The sequence below is a fragment of the Drosophila elegans genome, unplaced genomic scaffold (assembly GCF_018152505.1).
Source record: "Drosophila elegans isolate 14027-0461.03 unplaced genomic scaffold, ASM1815250v1 contig_149, whole genome shotgun sequence".
In the NCBI taxonomy this organism is placed as follows: domain Eukaryota; kingdom Metazoa; phylum Arthropoda; class Insecta; order Diptera; family Drosophilidae; genus Drosophila; species Drosophila elegans.
In genome coordinates, this window is record NW_024545513.1 from 5,762,636 (window position 1) to 5,780,760 (window position 18,125).

Consider the following 18,125-nt stretch of genomic DNA (forward strand, 5'->3'; position numbering starts at 1 on the left):
CTAACAAAAAGTGGCGACTCCCCTGTCGCGCCCCAAAAAAAAATAATAAGAGGAGAAGAAGGAAAATATTTATGAAAATTACTTCGACAAAGTCGTCGCACAAATAAATAAAACGGGCGAGGGAGAAGAGGGGAGGGGACCAGGCAAACTAATCACAATAATCACGCTGAAATAAAATTAATAAAAATGCGTGGCCCGTTGGCACGGCAAGGAGCATTTAAGAACATAAATAAAAATTAGCAAAACCAACATCGAGGCAGCGAAAGGCAAACAACAAGGACTCGGACTCGGTCCTGTGTGGCCGGGTAATAAAAGCCACAAATATAAAGAAATTACACAGGCCAAGAAGGAGCGAAAGCGGAAAAGTTAAGGCAGCCGGCGAATAAACGAAAAACTAATAAAATCCTTTGACCAACGTCCTGCGCACAGGCAAAAAAAAAAAAAACTCGATATCCTATGGCCTAAGATTGGTCCTTTGGAACTTTGTGGAAGGCCAGAAAAAAATAAATAAAACAAACATCAGGTGAAGTCCTCTGACCACTTGTTCTAATTGAAGTCAACGAAACTTCCGATCATAAAAATATTTACCTTTCAGTTCCAGCCGATACAAATGTGTACTATTTGTTATATTTTCGTGATCAGTGGAAAGTATTTAAAACCAAATCATAAATTACAATTTCAGTAAGTTTTTTGAGCTCACAAAGGAATTTCGATTTCCTTTGTGTAAGTTAAAACTCTAAAAAAGTAATAACTAAAAGTAACAAAATCTTAATTATTTCAGTTGTTAAAACCAATTTGCTTTAAAGTTGGCAGAACCATTAGTTTTTTGAAAATGAATGTGTAATAATACTAAGTCACCAAGTTGGCAAAAATTTGATTTATTTAGCTCTCTTCCTCCAATGAATACATTAAACTCTTGGCATAAATTGCATTTAATTTATGGACGAAACATTTTCGATTTTGCACAAATTATGTTCGGCCATAATAACAATAACAATTGCCGAAATTTAAATAATAAGCAGTACGTAATATACATATGCACTCACTCCAGACAGTGCATAGATCGCTCGACAAATGTATATATATGTATATATATGTACATTGTATTTTGGCCGGAACAATTGGAATACATTGCAGTGGCAACGAAATTTTCGTATAATTAATCGCAGAAGGACAGCCCAACCTGATTAGTGGCCCAAAAATATAATTGTGGGCCTGGGGAAACGTAAACGTGTTTTTCCCGCCCGACCCTCGATGCCAATTTCCCAACCAATTAGAAGACGTAGTGCACGGAGAAATTTAATTAACATTTTCAAATGTTTTGCATGCCCGGACATGTTCGGCCGTAAAAAGTTTCGCCGACCTGAACTCGACACCCCCGCACTTAACCCATGCCATGCCATGCCCCCATGCCAAGCAATTTGTCCGAAAACTGTCGCTGGGACAGGGCCTTAACCCCTACATGCCCACCCGGGGCCTGATTACTTTGACTCCGCTTTTGTCTCGTGTAACAAAATTTCAATGGGAAATAGTTTTTATGACACATCAACTGTTCCCATCTCTTTGCTGCCCAAACACCTGTGCTACAACTAATAGTATCAATCATGAAACAAATGCATTCAAATGTTGTGTGATTGACTTTAATTTTTAACTATTAATTTATCAAGTATAGATATTCAGCATTTCAATTTGACATTTTTATTTCAAAATATTTACCTTACATAGATAATTTTTTGATTTTATATTTTTTCATATAATTTAACAAACATAACAGATAGATTTTCGAACAAAAACAAATTTTAGTTTCAATAAAAAACGATGCCTAATGGATATCAAAATTGTTTTTATGATTATAGCTTAAAGATATATGTTATGATTACATTTATTTTGACCGCAACTGTACTCACATATATGTACTACACGTGCTCAGAAAGCCCCGAAGCTTTTCCTCTGTGTGTTTGTGTGGTGAGAGTGAAAAGTTAAAATGCAAATGCAGAAATGAAAATTAAATACAAAATGCTAAGTACTTTCATCACTGCAGTTGAGCGCCTGACTTTTGCCAAATGAATTTGGCAAATTCGACAAAAACATTTCATCTGCTTGAAGTTCATGTGGTGAAGAAAAATGTTAAGGCAATTACATATTAAATGTTTGTCTTGTGAAATCACATCAATATTTTTTCCTTTGCATTTTTTGATAAGCTTAAACAAATTGTGTTTTTTGACTTCATTAGACTTGGAATTCCTTTTATTTTTGGCTCTGTGAAATGTTTCCAGGCGGCAGAAAAAATGGGAAATTCTTTGCAAATATCATGTAAATTCAATAAGAATTTTAAATTCTTTTGGCCATTTGCACTTGCGGCTTGTGTTCGGATAAAATCTTTAACCAGTTTAACGGGTTAAATAATTTCCTTTCATAATTTGCGAAATTCCAGAAAAGTTTTCTTGCTGCCAATAATTTAATTTACATCCAAGATATTTATTTTCATTATTTGCCAAATTTCTTAAAGTTCATTAATCCGTCACAAGCAATGCCTGCTTGTGGCTAACATTTCACTTTGAACTTGAACTTTTTCTTGGATTAAAAATTTTCTGTTTGCAAAAAGCAACAATTTTTTTCTCAATTTTGCCCTTGAAAAAATCTATTCCATTTTACGTTTTCTGGTTATTGACAAAAGGTTTTAAAAATATAATGAATTAATTTTCATTGTGGCTTTTGTCTATTTTTCCAACGGACTAATTGCTTTGACCTTTGACCGCCTGTGGTTTGCCCTCAGTTTATTGGCCTCCCACTAGGAAAATTGGGGGCGTGGCCTTGGCGGGTGCCAAAAATGAGTCCGGTAAAATTTCTTGCCAAAAAAAACCCAAAAGACTTGACAATCGCCCACACAAGTGGGTATGGCAGGCAGACTCTTTATGATTGTCCAGTGCGCTGCGTAAATTCGGGCAATAGAAGGGGATGGCTGCAAAGAAAGAGAGGGCTCGAGCCGAGGTGAGAGAGACGGAGACACATCCATGTGTTATTTGTTTCGCCCTGGACGCAGATAAAATTAAATTTACACAAAATGGGAAAAAGTGTAACTTTCTTTCGCCACTTCTCCCTTTTTTTTTGAGAAGAAACTTTTGTTTGTCTTCGCGATTTTTCCCGTGCGTATATGTGTTTGCTCGGAAATTGGTTTTTTTAGACCCCTGGGCTCACATTTTTTTGTGGAAGCTAGAGAGATTGAAAGGACATTTTCCTTTCACCTTTTGGGCCAGTTTTGGCCTGATTTAAATGCCTCTTAGGACTTTAATTAAATTTATGTTCACATACTGAAAGGAGCATATAGTTAAATTACTATACTGTATGTGATCTAATATTAAAAAGATTAGAAAGTTTTACGTATTTAATTTAGTAAGAACGTTCATAAGTTAAACATTGTTCTGAAAACACAAAATAAACTCAACAGATTTTTTTTTTAAATTTGTGTTAATTACTTAGTTGTAAAACTCAGTTTACTTACTTTACTTATAACTGCAAATATATATTTAAGCTATTTAGACATTTGCTTGTTATTTTCCCTCGATTGCCAAGTAATCCAACCATCCACCGTTAAAATCAGAAATACAAAATAATCGTGTTTATTATGTTTCTCAGCCATCAGCTGGCTGTCATTCCGTCTTATTTCTCCCCCATTTGATTCGCATAGCTAGAGTAAGCTGCCCATTTTGTTGTGCTTGTCATTTGGGCTTTTATTATTATTACCGAGCAGCGAGAAACCCACCCGAACAACAAAGGCTCGTATAATGGAATTTATTTTATGGCCAACAGGTAAGAAATTTTCGTTGTCCCTTGGCGTTCTGCTAATTTCGTCCTGCTTTTACTATTTCTCCGCGTTGGCGGCGAAAAGTAAGGCAAAACCGAACCGACGCTGTCCATATGTTCCAAAGCAATATTATTTAATGTCCCGCCTGGAGGCGTAAAAAACACAAGGGGACACCCAAAGACAATTAAAATTTATTCAACGTTCTCCGGTGGAATGTCCAAAAAATACGGGAAAATATAAACATAAATATGTAATAAGCGGGGCTTACCGGCGAGAATCGGGGACGGAGGACCGCTGTCGGCATTATGCGACTTACATTAGCGTGTTAATGCAATTAAAAAGTCGGCTCAAGGCGCCGGGATGCCCGAAAAAGAAATAATAGGTTGCCAGGACAATGAATCTTCGGACGAAAAGAAAAAAATTAAATTAAAAATGCTTTCACTTTCACTTTCGCAGCCAAAGTCCAAAAAAAAAAACAATGGAAGGGAGACTTTCTCTGTTTAGAACTTGAGCAAACTTTAAGATTGTGGAATACATAATGGTCATCCATTTGTATCCGTATCTATTATCAAATATTCTTCGTTTAAGAACGGATTCTTAGGATAGAAGGATTCTTTTTGTTGTAACTTTGCCAAAATAAGACCTAAAGCCAAAAGAGTTGCTATTTTGAACAGCTGCCAACCTATGCCATCCATCCCTGATCGATTAAAAACAATTAATTTAGTTTTGACAAAAAAACCGAAATTTGAAAAACGTTTTTTGAAAAATTTATTTATGTCCAAATTTCTGACTTTTTTGTAAGGGGGTACATCATCTTTTTTTGCAGAAATTTTAAAATCTGAAAAAATTTTAACTGTGAATGCCAATCGATTGGAAATTTTATTACGAATTCAACGGTGTATCACATTCCAACATTTGAGCATTATTTCCCAGGGTTTTGACACAAAAACCAAAATTTGAATGTGTTTTTTGCGATTTTTGCCGATTTTTCAAACAAAATTATTTCTGAACAGTCTTTTTGTTGTAACTTTGCCAAAATAAGACCCAAATTCAAAAGAGTTGCTATTTTGAACAGCTACCAACCTATGCCATCCATCCCTGATCGATTTAAAACAATTAATTTTGTTTTGACACAAAAACCGAATTTTGAAAAACGTTTTTTGAAAAATTTATTTATGTCCAAATTTCTGACTTTTTTGTAAGGGGGTACATCATCATTTTTTGCAGAAATTTGAAAATCTGAAAAAATTTTAACTGTGAATGCCAATCGATTGGAAATTTTATTACGAATTCAACGGTGTATGACATATCAACTTTTGAGCATGATTTTCTAGGGTTCTGATACAAAAACCGATCCGAAAGTGTTTTTTTGGGTTTTTGGAGATTTGTCTTTGACAAGTGAATTGTCATTTCGATGTGATGACCAAAAAAAGGACCCACAGCCAAAACTAAAAGTGTTTTGTGCAACTCATGATAAACTAAACTATACATTCCATGTTGTTCTGGAACAATTATTTTGCTAGGCAATTTGTTTATTTTTATAAGGGAAACTTGTACTTCTCGACTTTTCACTCTGTTTTAAATACCTTTAAATACCTTTTCGCATTTATGTGACAAATGTGACGAGAGTTCGGGACCCGTGAACCGCCATCCCCTTGACCCTGTCATTTATTTAAAGCTGCTCTGGGGTCACCAAGCCCCTCTCCCCAGCCCCTGACCTACCCCCTCTCACAAAAGGAGACCATTGGCCCAGCTCACTCATAAATCATTTTCGTGCCGCGCGCTGCCGCAGAATGACACACGACTGCCGCCCACCGCCCATCGCTTTGCCACCCCCTACATCACCCCTCCCCCACCCCACAAAACCCGCAGCAGGTGGCATATGACCCCCCTTTGCCACACCACCCCCACACCCCTGGTCACCCTTCAAATGGCCCCCAGGAACTTTGTTTGTTCTCATTGTTGGGTTTGTTTGCAGTTCTCGGGGTCACAAATTGTTTTCGAGCTTGCCGGGGTTCCAACAAATTGGAAAGTGTTCCACAAGTAGCACGTGCCCACGCCCCCAGTCACCACCCCCCTTCGGCCCAACGCCCCTGGTCTGTCCGCGGCCATTTAATAATAATAATAACAACGAAGGGCCGGCCAAAAAGGAGAAATTTGTGCCCAGAAAACAAAAGTTTCTCGGGGACGACGCGTTTTCATTATTTAAATAAAAAATTCAAATTAAATAAGATTAATTTCAGTGTGGGACGGCAGAGAAGGCAGAGGAGGAGCTCTTTACATAATTCCACTCAACGCCACTTGAAGATGACTAATGACAGATTGTTCAGTCATCTTGGGACCTACACTGAGGAAAAGTATCGGTAAAATTCATTTGGGTTTATTGATCCGTTTTAAAAATGTATACATACATAAAATAAAAATAAAAATAAAAGTTATTTATTACTATGAATGTGAAGAAACCAGAAATGCAAAATATCTCAATGAACAACTTCAATGCATTCATATTCAAGTTTAGATATTTCAAAATGTTTCAAGAAATGTATTGTTTTTATTCATGCTACATGATCCACACTAAAACAAATAAAATAATATTTCATTTATTTTTAATTGGAATTAAAATCTTTAAATTCGGAAAAATATAATTACCTATTAATTTAATAATACATTCAAGGGTATTTTAACATTACATCCAAATTGTTTTCAGTGCAAAGTGACGGGTAGGTGTTTGAGAGCTGGGTATACCGCCACCCACAGATATGTCACATTTGTCTAGCCAACAAATACTTCATCAAAGTTCCGCAGGAAAACACTTGAGGCTCCTGCGGTGATTTTTCTAAGCTGTCAACTGCAACTGGTCCTGGAAACTGGACATGGCCAGGATACCATCATCATCAGCATCAGCATCAGCAGCAGCCAACCAGCAGAGATACTAATTGTCATCCATAAGCCCCAGGCGCTGGGTGTTCCCAAAAATCGTAGGCGAAAATTCAGCAGGAAAGCTCAGGAAAACCCATTGCAATATAGACGCAAAATTGGGTCACTTGGCAAGGCAACAAAGCTTTACAAATTGAAAAACAACTACAATTTTTAAGCATAAAAATGTAGACAACAAGAACTGACTACTAAATCTTTAATTAATATTATATATCTACCAGGTAAACAAAAAAAAATCATAAACAAATTAATTTGGAAACAAACAAATTAATATATTCGAGGAAAATATTAAACCAAATTGGTAAAACAGTATTCTACAAAAATTGCAATTTAAAATCTAAATAAATGTCTCCAAATAAAATACAAAATTAACATAAAAAAATACAAATGGTCATTAGTGAAATAAAAAATAACATTCTTTTTTAGACTACATGGAAGACTAAATGCAAAAAAATACTGCAAAAACGTGTGCACACATTGCTGAAATAGATTTGCCGTAACATATGCAATAGACGTATACCTCCTGTGATTGATTGCCCAATCCCCTAGCCAGAGTGTGAAAATGCGAAATATATTGCCCGAAATCAAATTGTCAACGCATCCCAATGAAACAGAGGGGATTTTCCACTAAAATGCAAAGCAATTAGCAGCCAGCTTTTGAAAAAGTACAGGAAACGGAAGAGGATTTCTTCCCCTTTGAGTTTTTCATTCCGTAAAAACTGCAATTTTTAACACCTTCGTCCCCTTGAGTGGCGCCACCTGGTGGCCAGCCCCCGCAGATCTGGACTCGCTAATGAACAACAAACTTAAGGGTTTTCCGGTGGAAAAAAAAACGCAACGTGAAATGGCAACAAAATATCGCCAATAAGGCAAAAGAAATTACAGAAATTAAATGAAATGCAATTAACCGGCTAAATGGGCAAAACCCTCGAGGAAGGGAAAAGCAAGAAAGTTGCGAGGAAAAATGGAAAAGTCGTTGGGAAAGTAGTGGAATTTTTTTTTGCTAAGGAGAAAGAATCCGATTTGTAAACTTAGAATCAGAAATCACACTTCTGTTCGGTAATTACCAAATGCAAAGTAACAAGACACACCTTGAAAAATAAATGAATAAATTAAGTAAAATATCAAAGTATGTGATTTTTTATTTGAATATGCAAAAGCTTAAAAATTGAACATTTTATAAATAAAATTTTCTATTATTATTATTATTATTATTATTATTATTATTATTATTATTATTATTATTATTATTATTATTATTATTATTATTATTATTATTATTATTATTATTATTATTATTATTATTATTATTATTATTATTATTATTATTATTATTATTATTATTATTATTATTATTATTATTATTATTATTATTATTATTATTATTATTATTATTATTATTATTATTATTATTATTATTATTATTATTATTATTATTATTATTATTATTATTATTATTATTTGATTACCATGTTAAATAATAATAATGAACGAATCTTAGTCTCAAAATGAATATTAAATTAGGAATATTAAATTATAATGTATTTTGAAGATAGTTTTTCCCTAGTGCATAACTTCCCTGCAATTGAATGGCATTGCCGGCGGCTCATCCTTGATTCCTTGGCCATGCAAATGAGTTGGATTTATGCATCCCAGTTGCCCCTCCTTGGAGCTCCATCTTGCAGCTCCTTCCGGGCATTTTCGATGCACATCGATTGGTTTCGCATCAACGCAAAATGCGAAACGGATTATTAAACTTGCCACTGGCCAGGTGTGTACCGACCAGAGCAGCACAGCCACTGGGAGAGCGGCTGGCAAATGGGAAATGGGAAACGGGGTATGGGATATGGCGGTAGGCGGTGTGGGGCTGGAAGGGAAATTTGTGGAAGACAATTTTGCAGCTGGTGCAATTTTCGATAAATTCTTTGCTCAAAAGATGCGCTGGATAAATGGGAAAGGAAAAGGGCGGAATGGAACGCCGTGGGATGCAGCAGATATTTCATTCATTTCCATAATTTTAATAAAATTGAAGAAAAATATTCAAGGCAGTGCCGCAGAAGCAGCGACAGCGACAGCAGCGGACGATGGCGAAATGAAAAGCGGAAAATGTGAAAACGCAAAATATGCGGCTATGTAATGGCGACCTCGTCACACGCACAGTGATCCAAAATCTGGAAAAACCTGTAGTAATTACCAAAACTATATCTACCTAAATTAGTTAAATAGTATTGCTATTTAGGTACAATAATGTGATTGATGTCGAAATCACAAATTAAGAAAAATTGTAATTTAAGTAAATAATATTGTTAACATTTCTAGAATCAACTAAAAACAAAACTAATTGAAATCCGTTTTGTAACCAACCAGAAAACACAAATAAATTCTTAAATAAATAAATATATTTATGCAACACATTTTTTGTTAAATTTTTTAAAAATTGCTTATGGTTGTTTTCAAAGTGGATCTTTTTTAAAATCCTAAAACTGTTAGTTATAGTTTGTTATTTAATGAATTTCTCACCACTAGTTTCACAGTGCTTGATTGCTGGCAGTGGCATTTTCATCGTCTTCATTCCAATTCGGTTTTCTCAACTTTATTTTCCTTTTCTACCTGTCCCCGTTCGGTTTTGTGTTTTCCTATTTTTATGCTATACATGTGCCGCTATTTACCCCTTGCAGCCGACGCCCCTGCCCCCCAGAAGTCACTCATATATATGTATATAAATATATTTGCCCATGTGGAGTGATGGGGTACCATGTCAAGCAAATGACATAATTCAGTTGCTGGCAAAGTTTTTGACTGATGCCATGACAAGCGGCTACCCTACCCCTACCCCTTACCCCCGCACCCCCCCTTTAACGCTCCTGGGCACCACACCACCAAGGGGCCATCTCCACCCATGGCTTCTTGGCCAAAAGTTCAACGTTGGATTCTGATGCTCGCTGATTGCCGACCATCTTGCCGAACCACTCATTCTCGTTCCCTTTTGAAAACACTCAAAGAAAAATATCGACCTGAATGATAAGCTTGAAAAATTATGCCTTTTTACAGCATATATTGGAAATAAAAATGTTTTCAATCATGGGATAAATAACGTACGCAAAATAAAGTTTCACAACAAATGAAATATATTTTCATACTTACAATAATTCATAGCTTCATTAAATTGGCTAACAAAATAACGACCTACTTATTTCGTTTAAAGGCTGCTAAAAATTGAATTTTTCAATTAAAAAGGGGATACAATTCAGAACTGAATTGCAATGCTCTTTTAAATAAGCATTTCTATTTGTTACCTTGCCAATTCATCAATATTTTTAGTCGAATCTTTGATACAAATAATACAAATTTTCAAAGTGCATTTGTTTTTGAAAGAAAAACAAGTCGAAGGAACCGAAGCCAGAAGATATGTCACCAGGTGGAAGTGCGCATTTAATCCAACCAAAAGTCCTAACATCAACAGCCAAACTGTTTCGGAAAACAGAGTGAAAAAAAGAGTCAAGTCAAGGACTAATACCAAACATGTGCCGCCTCTAAACAATGGGAATGACTTTCACTGAGATGGAGGGTGGGGCAGTGGGAAATTGTACAAAAAAAAATGCAGGGGCAAATTAAAATGTTCTAAAGTTTTCAAACAGTACGACAGACGGGGTGAGCCCCCCCCCCCTTCATGGCAAATTTACGAGGTTCCCCCGTAAAGCCACTTGAAAGCATCTCTCGCTCATAACTCATGATGTTCTCGGGCCTCTCCTTGGTCCTAAATCTTTTTTATTTTCCTCCTTTCTTGTTCTATTTTTTTTTTTTTTTTTTTTTTTTTTGTTCCTACCATTGGGCTTTTAATTACGCCCAAGCCCCGGCAACATCAGAATGGCCCGAAATTAATTTAGCCAAATCATGGGGAATCAACAGGAGTAGGCCGAAAAAATAAGGACATGTGCGTGACGAAAGGGGAAAAGGGCAGCCCAAATAATAGAATGGAATAGAATGGAATGGCATGGTTTGGTAGGGAAAAGGGCACATGCAAACAAGGGTTAAGCAGCCTCCACATGACATGTGTGGGCGTGGCGTCTGGAACCCCCTGTTTTTTTATATTTATGGATACTACGTGTTGTAGTGGGCGTGTTATGGCCACCTTCTATTCCGCTGCCGTTTTTAGGGCCAAAGCGACAACATAAAACAGTCGTAAAATTTATTAAGTGACATTTTTGTGTATGTAAAATAAAGCACCGCAAGCACACACAAAAAAAAGGGGGGAAAAAACAGGCATAATCATAAAGGAAACCAACAGAAAAATATAATAATAAAACATCGTAAACACGAGAAGAACATTTGCTGGACAAACGTTAATTGCGCAATGGCTACATTAAAATCACAAACAATAACAAAACGAAAATAACTACAAAATATGAGAAAATCCAAGAGGCCTGTACACAAAAGTTGACCCACCGAATTTCCCTTGGAATTTTTGCAATCAATTAAATATTAATTAATTGGCTTGTTGTCTTCTCCCTTTTTTGGCCAAGTTCACTTGCTAATTTTACATTTCCTAATTGCTCATCAGTCGCTTGATTGTTGCCCCCTTACACCCCCACCCTCACCCTGGAAATATCGACCCCCTTTTCACGAGGTTCTCGCTCATTTAGCCGGTTAATTGCATTTCATTTAATTTCTGTAATTTCTTTTGCCCTATTGACGATATTTTGTTGCCGCTTCTCGTTACGTTGCCCCAAGTTTGTTGTTCATTAACGTGTTGTTGTTCAAAGTTGATTCCAAATCCGCGGGGGCTGGCCGACAGGTGGCGCCACCACCGGGACAAAAAGGTGTCGAAAGGGGTCAAATTTCCAACCATCGTCGCTCCATCTCAAATTCAGCCCTTTCACTGCTAATTGCACAGCATTTTAGGGTCCCCATTTCGACTGCTCGCGTTCCGGCATTGCAACATTTCGTTTTTGAACATTTTATGGAGCTCTAAAAAAAATTGTAAAAGTTATCCTAAACCTAGCTTATAACAAAATTTGGTGATTTTTATTGTGGGCTGCAATTGACGAGCTAGAGAGGTTTTGGCGAATATCCAAGCCTTTTTAACTCCTTCTGTAGACTGCACGTTTTATTAAAAAAATGTAAATTTATATATAGAACTTACAATTTTGTGGCCCTAGAAAAGTACAATTTTAACCAGCTTCACAGTTTGTGGCTTAAACTATTAGACCCCTTTAATAAAGGTTCACATTTATTGGCAGTCAATTTTTCAAAGTCATTTTTAAATTAAAATCAAATCAATTTTTCAATGTCCTGTGAAAAAGCGACCCATTTCTTAACTTGACATATCAAATTTCGTGTTTAAGCTGGCACATCTCTTAGTGTTTGTGCTTAAATTTTCTCATAATTTGCATTTAAATGTATCAATTTATTCATTTATTAACTCTTAATGTATGTGTATAAAGTGCATTTTAATGTATCAATCGAAGCCATTTTTAAGTTGGCTTTATCACAATTTCAATGTCTTGCGGAGCGATGACCCAAAACGGAGTTCTGTGAATTGCTTTGAACTTGTTCTTGTTTGTAGGCCAAATGGTTTATGATTCAGCTAAACTGTCGTTCTGATTGGGTTCTAGTGATGATAGGGTTTCTGCCACCGAATCCACCTGTTCCCCTGCCAAGGAGTCCGTTTTTCGGCGGTATGTGAGACCCCGGGGCGGATTCGCCGGCGGCGGCATGGGCGGCGGGGGCGGTATCAAGGGAAGGGGGTGCTGCAGCCGCCAGGGATAGACGCCGCCATGCCGCTCCATGATCCCGCTCTTGTGCGGCGGCCGCAGCTTGAAGGTGACGCCCCGCCGGATGGTGGCCAGTGCCCTGGCCTCGCCCTGCAGCGCATTGTACAGCTCGACCTTCTTGCGGGCCACCGTGTGGGTGGTGGGCGGACTGATGGCCTGGCTGACGCAGTTGTCGCGCCACCACTCGAACTCCTCCTGGGTGAAGGCCAAGTTCGAGATGTCGCCGATCTCGTGCAGCACCACCAGATCCTCGTAGCGCAGTCTCAGGGCCACGTTCGTGGGCACCTCCTCGAGCTGGTAGCCAAGGTCTAGTTCGCCCAGGCCCAGCACCTCGGCGATCCGATAGTCGGGCAGCTCCTCCCGCCCGTTGATATTCACCCGGACAAAGCATCCCGTGACTGCCTGTTCGAAGGCGGGCCGCACCAGGAGCAGCCCGATCCGGTGGCGACTTAGGCGCAGTTGCTCCAACTCCCGGCAACTGGACAGCGGCACATCCGGAGCGGGTCTCCGCTCGTGTCCCTCGGCCCAGGACTCATCCTCGTCGTCGATTCGCAGGGGCGTGGCCCTTAGGCGCCGCAATTCCCGAACTATTTCCGCCGCCGGGCGACGACTCCGCTGGCGGGACATTCAAAAGGTTTGCGCTTTAAACACTTAAACAATTTTCGAGGACTTTGGACATTTGCTTTGACCAAAAGTAAAATGCTGAGAGCTGGAAAGAGGCCAGGCAAACAGTTGGAGAAAATTCAGAAACTTAATAACGGACTACTTAGATACGGGAAATTATAGCTTGTGAGTTTTTAACACTTTACCATTTTAATAAAAAAGTATTTTAATAAAAAAAATAACGTATTATTTTATTATAAATAAAATAAAATATAACTTAAATATATTTACATATATGTATTAATTTGAATCAATTTAAATCAATAAATTATAATAATTCGGGGAATTATAACTTTATTGATATAGTTCAAAGTGGTGAGATTTTAACTCTTTGCCACTTTAAATAATAAAATAAGTAAACCGGATAAGCTCATATTTCCTTTTGATAACAAAATACTTCTTATAATTGTAATCATTAAAATATAATTTAATTATTATTACATAATCACATACATTGTAACATATCATTTAATTAAAAATCATTAAAAAGTCATTTATTTATCATTCCATATATGTTTATTTTTGAATCAAGCCCTTGTTTTTTCAGTGTTGTGTGCAGAATTAATTAGGCATTTCAATTGTCTTTGAATGGCGGCCAAATTGTAAAAACGGGTTTTACGAGCTTATATGCGGTTTTGTGTGAGGCTTATAAAAATACCCTCTTTAATATTTGTTCCATTCAAAATCTAAACTAATTGGGAATGAAATTTAAAAAATTAACTCAAACCATAAAAAATGTATATATAAACAAAAGCCTGGCATTTAGTATGTTTAAATATTATTTTATTTTGGATTTTTAATAACGCATTCAGAAAGAACATATTTAAGCTGTAGCGAAAATTAAAAGTATGCTACCATTATTAAGCGTTTTAAATAATTTGATTTTATTGGAATCGATTTTGATCGGATATTTTGTTAGATAATTTAATTTTTTATTTTTGTGCAGGGTATCCTCGGGCTTGCGCTTTTTTTATCTAGTTCATCCATTCGAATGCATTTAACGACCCGCCTCCGTTTTATGCCCTCCATAAATGCCAGGGGCTAAAACTATTAAATTTATATTAATTTCTCAGTTTTTCCTTGGCGAGCATTTCACTTGGCACCCGCTGCTTAGCCCCCTAATGCCCCCGCCACGTCCTCTTTTTGCGATTATACCTGCTGGAGTGAAATGGGTGGATCTTTTCCCATTTGGCAAAAGATTTATTATACAATTGCTTTAATTACAGTTGCAGCTAATTGTATGCGGACCTCCCGGGCAGATGCTACTTTTGACGCTGGCACAGGGCCCATTGGGTGTGGGTTAAGGAGGCTAAGGGGGTCACTGGTGGGTTAATGGGTGGGTGGTGGTTGCTGGCTGGTGGTTTTTGGCTGCCTGATGGAGGGGTAATGCAAAATCTTTGCATGCTTTGTATGTGAGTCTGCATAAATAACTTGGCTGTATGTGTGGCCCATCGAATATGCTGCTCACGCACAAATTTCCTTGCCACTCCCACTCCCAATCCGCCCACTCTGCACCACCACCCCCTTTTCAGCCAGAATCTTTGGATCCTCGGCCCCATCCTTCAGCATGCGCACACACTTAAGAGTAAACCCGTTTATGCAAGCTCAGTCATCATTATCATCGCCATCATCATCATCCGCATCATCATCATCATCATCATGGGCATCCACAACACCATCGCTATCGAGGCCATATCCCATGTCCTTCAGAACCCCCACTCCCCCCCAAAATCCAACCCACTCACAACATCCAACACCTCCACATCTACGATGAGCTGACCAACAGAAATTCGCTTCGATTTCGATGATGCTTTCTTTTTTGGCCATAAAGCGAACTGCGCACTGCAAATAAAGTTGGTATACGAAGTCCACTTAAGAATACAAACATTTTAAAATGAATTTAGATTCAAATAATTTCATGCAATGTTTTACCTATTACTCTGAGCACAGTTAAAAATATTTCTCGAACTTTCACATATTGTGAAATTTCAGAATTAAAAAAAAAATTACTAAAAAATTTTCAAAAAGAAATTAATGAATTTATTTAAATATATATTTCATTTACAACATAAGAGGATTTCAAACCATGATAATTTGTTATTTGTATAGGTTTCAGAGAAGAAGTATAAAATAAAATATAAATATTATTTAACAATTTTAATGTGCAGTCTTATAATTATTTTGGTAAATTAAACAAAAATTTTGAAATATATGTTATAATTGATTTTGGAAATTTCGAATATATTTCAGTGCACCGACGGTGATGAAGATGGTTAAGGATTTAAAGAAAGGAGGATACGTTGCAATAGACAAAGAGTTGGGGGAAGGATTACAAATAAAAAATTTAAGAAGGGGCTTTGTTTTATAATAAATTTATAAATCCAGTTCGTCGTAAAATACTTTTGGAAAACCATTTGAGGAAAGTAAAAAATTTCACATTATTTAAGAAAACTAAAAGCAAGATATAAAAATAATTGGTTTTAAATCAAGGTTTGAAAAACATAATACATACAAGTGTGATTTACGTTAACTAACTATGTAAAATATAATGCTCACATTGTCTTGCCCGATTATTCATACTAAGAATCTATATACACACTTTACTAGTTGAAAATGCATCCATTACTCAGAGTTAAAAAGGCATGATCCTTTTGCCTAACTTTAAAACAAAGCATGTTGCGTTGAAGTTATTAAAACGCCGTAGACCTGAACGTCATGCAAATAATCTAAACGGAGTGGCTACGGGTGTGAAAAATCCTAGAAAATGCTGAATGCCATGAGAGCCATCCATCACGGGGGCATCAGCTGGTGAGGACCCAACATCAAGTCTACGAGGCTCAAGAACTTTTCCTCGAACACCTTTGGGCCGGGGGGCGCAGTACAGTCACCGCCACAAAGGCCAGTCAGCCACGCCTTGACGTTGACAGGCTGTGCAAAAAGTTTGCGCCCATCACGAGAGCCATGACCGAAGGGCGAAGGAGGAGCTCTGGGGGCGGAACCCTCATCCAGTTGGCTGACATGCCGAGCCCAGAACCCTTAAACACCACCCGCTGCCCAGTAATGTAGACATAAGTATTTAACCGGCTGGTCTTCAAATCTTAATGAAATGCAAGAAAATATAGAATATTGGATTTTACTGAGTGATCCCCCCTCATTTCACCTTAGCTTAATCAATGTTTCTGTTTGCTGCGTCTGTTGTAAAGGTCACATTATTGTTTCAAGTCATGGTCACATTGTTCTTATTTTAATAATCATATATTAAGTTCTATTAATTAGAGTTCATCAGAATCTTCAAGTTTAGTAACTCTTACTTCGTGGTATTCGAAATGAACTTAATTTCAGTTGTTAGTAGGCAAACGCACTTACCAAAAACTCAGGAACTTAAGTGCTGGAAAATTCCCGTACAGCAAGTGGCGGCGGACGCAGGCTGGATAAGAGCGAATCTAGGATACGGATACCCATGTCAAAAAAAAGAAGAATAAGGCAAAAGGAATGTGACTAGGCCAGGGGCAGTTGCCAGTTGCGAATTGCGAGTTGCGAGTTGCCAGTTGGCAGCGAGGCGAGGAAACTTGTTTGTTGCACAGAAACAAAAGCGCTTCCGCTTTTCATGTAAAATGACAGAAACAAGTGTTAATGGTTTTGGGCTTAGGCAAAAGGCAATGGCGCCGCAGAGCGCGAAGGGAAAAGGACGAAGCACGCTGGATAAAGGACGCAGAACGGACAGCTGGACAGTGTGCCGTCCAAGCAGATTATATATCACATTACAGGCGTGCTGGCGAAATAGAGCCTCTTTCGAAACAATTTGCTTCGCTTAACTATGAGCTGTTAAATAATTTAAACGATTTTCGAATAAGACTGATTCAATCATAACGTCAATTATGATTCTTCACTTTTAAAGATATTTGCAAGCTGGGTTGCATTGCTCATAGTTTTTAGTTGACAAGGTCACACTGCGTGACCTGCGTGTGGATATATAAAACACCTTGCACTACTTTTTAAATGCCACTTGCTTTAAAAATTAAATCTTGTCTAAAAAATACAAAATTAGAGCAATACAAATGTATTAACATATTTAGATTGATCGGTTAAATTCCTTATATATTTTTACTTCCAACTTTAAAAGCTGATCACATCAGGTCTAAAAAGTCTCTGTTAGTGCACTGCATTTTAAAGTAAGGGCTCCGATAGAAATTGTTTGTTTCCTATTTTCTTTGATAATTCTATCATGCTAATTTGTGGTCTTCCCTTATGACAATCAACTCTGGTTGCGTGTCATGGCATTAAGCCGTACTTCCCACTTTCTCTAGGCTTTTTTCAGCTCCCTCTCCTCCTTTCTCCTTTCTTCCTATTTTTTTCTTCGTTTCATTGCTTTTTTCCCGTTCCTCGCCTCTCAATTTTTCAGTCTGGGCCAATTTCAGTGTGAAACCACCGCAGTCTACCCCGCAAAACCCAAAAAACCCAACCACTAGACGCTTGCACCAACTTTCCGCCCCCTTTCTCCTTTTTTTTTACTCCGCCTCTGTCTGTGACGTGAGCTCTTTTGCTATTTTGAGTTGGATTTCTCTGCAACTTTTTTTTTTTTTTTTTTTTTTTTGCATAGTAGATATTTTTTTGTTTCCTTGTGCAGTTGCAGCTTTTTGCATTTTACCTCCAGGAATTTTCCGTTCCGTATGCATATGCAAATGCCTCGGCCTACATGTGTCGGTGTCTGTTACCGCACAGAACCCTCTTTTTTTCAGCCCCCCTTTTCTAGCATATGGGAAACTTTTGCCAGCATGTTGCCTATTGCTGTTTTTTTTCTGCACTCATTTTCTGGCTGATTCAAGGGACTCCCTCCCCCGCCCCCTCCCTGCACTGGTGCAGAATTACAATAATGAAAATGTATTTGCAAAACTCGCCTAATTAGTTGAATATGAGCCATGTTGGGTATTCAAATATGCACAGGC

General features: G+C 37.6%; 1 protein-coding gene across 1 annotated transcript; it reads right to left on the reverse strand.

Moving 5' to 3' along the window:
• Positions 1-12,194: 12,194 nt before the first annotated feature.
• LOC108140716 (RNA polymerase-associated protein RTF1 homolog) lies at positions 12,195-13,265 on the reverse strand. The gene has a single exon (XM_017263682.2). The coding sequence runs from the start codon at positions 13,141-13,143 to the stop codon at positions 12,319-12,321; it is 825 nt and encodes a 274-aa protein (XP_017119171.1). The 5' UTR covers positions 13,144-13,265; the 3' UTR covers positions 12,195-12,318.
• Between the last annotated feature and the right edge of the window lie 4,860 nt (positions 13,266-18,125).

What these genes read in the sequence shown, in the direction of transcription:
- LOC108140716 (XM_017263682.2), bottom strand. Translation starts at nt 13,143, where the DNA reads ATGTCCCGCCAGCGGAGTCGTCGCCCGGCGGCGGAAATAGTTCGGGAA.